The 2,349-nt window shown below is 35.8% G+C and overlaps 1 protein-coding gene across 1 annotated transcript in view; it reads left to right on the plus strand.

The window, feature by feature from the left end:
• PCDH11X (protocadherin 11 X-linked) overlaps nt 1–2,349 on the plus strand; it is a 779,107-nt gene that overhangs the window by 36,511 nt on the left and 740,247 nt on the right. Inside the window, 2 exon segments of the mRNA XM_006139830.2 lie at nt 1–4; nt 6–333. The exon segment at nt 1–4 is cut by the window's left edge and continues 2,155 nt beyond it. Coding sequence (XP_006139892.1) covers nt 1–4; nt 6–333 — 332 coding nt within the window.

The following is a 2,349-nucleotide window of genomic DNA, read 5'->3' on the forward strand; positions in this document are numbered from 1 at the left end:
AAGAGTGTCACACTAGACCTTCCCATTGAGCTGGAAGAGCAAACCATGGGCAAGTACAACTGGGGCACTACACCTACTACTTTCAAGCCCGACAGCCCTGATTTGGCCCGCCACTACAAGTCTGCCTCGCCTCAGCCTGCCTTCCAGATTCAGCCTGAAACCCCCCTGAATTCGAAGCACCACATCATCCAGGAACTGCCTCTCGATAACACCTTCGTGGCCTGTGATTCCATCTCCAAGTGCTCCTCCAGTAGTTCTGATCCGTACAGTGTTTCCGAGTGCAGCTATTCAATGACAACCTTCAAGACCGCTGTGTCTGTACACCCCAGACCGGTAGGTAATCTATGTTTTTAATTAGCCTTTCTAACTCCATCTTATTTTTTTATTATTATTATTTTCAGTTGAAGTAGAGCTTTACAGAATCTATAGACTTCAACGAGGGATCAAATCAATCAGATTCTGCAGAAGCATTCAAATATATGGATTCATTTAAGTTTGGTAGGAAATCAGAACAAAGTGACTGCTGATTGTAGGAAAACTGGGTGCATAATGATGATTATAATAGGGGCTATTTTGTCTGTAGATGGCACTATGATACTTCTTGCTAAACAAACAAACAAACAAACAAACAAACAAACAAACAAAAAACTGGAAAACCTCCAAAGGGTTGTAGCACTGTCCTCAGTACCATTGTGTACATGAGGATCAGAACAATCTGGGCTAGGTACATCACAGTAAAACTTTTTAGAATCTGATAAGCAACTTTCAATACTGATGGCGTTGAGAATCTCATCTTCACATGGGAAAATCTGGGGGTACATAAGGTAACTCAATGGCACTAAGATAGCCCCCCTCCTACACATACCTCCCCAAACCTCTAGATCCCCACAAAAAGTATAATTTTCGGATTAAGAACTCACAATTATTCTGGTGCATCAAATATATATTCACACAATGTAGCAAGAATGAGATTAGAAGAAAGAAGGCATGCTCACTCTCAACTTCAAGGCAGAGAATGAAATATATATGAATCTCTATTTTAGGATTCCATTTAAATTTTTACATATCTATGCCAGGTATTCCTAGTCTTTCAAGAGACATTTTGGAAAATGGTATATGTTTGCTTTCTCTAATGAGCTTAAAGGAAAATATAGGGTAATAAGACCCAAGAAATCTGTGCTCAATCATTTAACACCTTTACGACAAGAAGACTTTATACAGTCCTTTTTATCTCTGTTCCATGAAGACATGAATATAAATTTATATGGAAATTCGTAAGTAACTGATGTCAATTTGTTATTTCTTTAATAAAGCAAAGCAATGGAATGTATCTATATTTTTTTCTGTATAGTCATGTCACATGTTGAAATTATTATTTTGTCTGTATAACTCTTAAAGATCTTAAACTCAGTTTCAGTGAATAAAGTCTTTAGAACACCTATTCAGGCTTAATAAACTGATAGCAGTGTGAAATTCAAAATGGACCCTCTTTCATCAAAAATTAGAGATATTAAAGGAGTTTACAGAATTTAAGATAACAGAACAAATTATGTATCATAATTTTAGAAATGCTTTTAAGAATGTCGGTAGCTCAAGGATATGCAGTTAAATAACACAATAACATTAATCTTTCTCTCTTGATCACACCATGGCAATGGAGGTAAGATACTAGTTCAGTGTGGGTGCATTTTTGTGATAATACGTTTACAAGTAAGTGCTGTTGAGAAAGGTAAAATAGAACCTGATTTTCTGTGTAGAGTTTTTGTTATGCTTTGAATGATTTTATAGGACAGTGGTTATTTCTACAGTTCAGATAGGTCCCATGTTTCTCTGTAATGTTGGATCTCAGATGACTGACAAACATAGTAGATACCGAACTTCTCTTCAGGGTGTGTTTTTTTGTTTATAATCAACCATTCAAATGCATTCTCATTCTCTAACTCTTATCGCCATTATTCTGCTTGCTGGAAACATTTCTCAACAGAAACGTATCCTTTATGAGTAGCACTTTATTTGTGGAGAGTATCCAATAGCATCTTTCTTGGGTTAAATTTGTGACTTGCTTTTGAAAGTAGAAAAAGGGTGAGATTTTTGAGTTGCATTTGTAGATCATTTCTAAAGATTGGTTTATGAAGTTACTTAATAGACCGAATTTTGGTTTCAGTTGCTTTTGAAGGTGTGGAAGTGTTCTATGAGCTAGACGAATTTTATTTGAGTAGATGAACATCCAGGAAGCAATGCATAGATGAAGGGAAAATAAATGTTCTCCAAACAGCATCATTTCTTTATTTTTTGTCATTGTCAGTATTTTGAAAACCTAAAAAATCCAGTAAAATTAAAAACTCTTTC

This window comes from Tupaia chinensis, unplaced genomic scaffold (genome assembly GCF_000334495.1).
Source record: "Tupaia chinensis unplaced genomic scaffold, TupChi_1.0 Scaffold000005_2, whole genome shotgun sequence".
In the NCBI taxonomy this organism is placed as follows: Eukaryota; Metazoa; Chordata; class Mammalia; order Scandentia; family Tupaiidae; genus Tupaia; species Tupaia belangeri.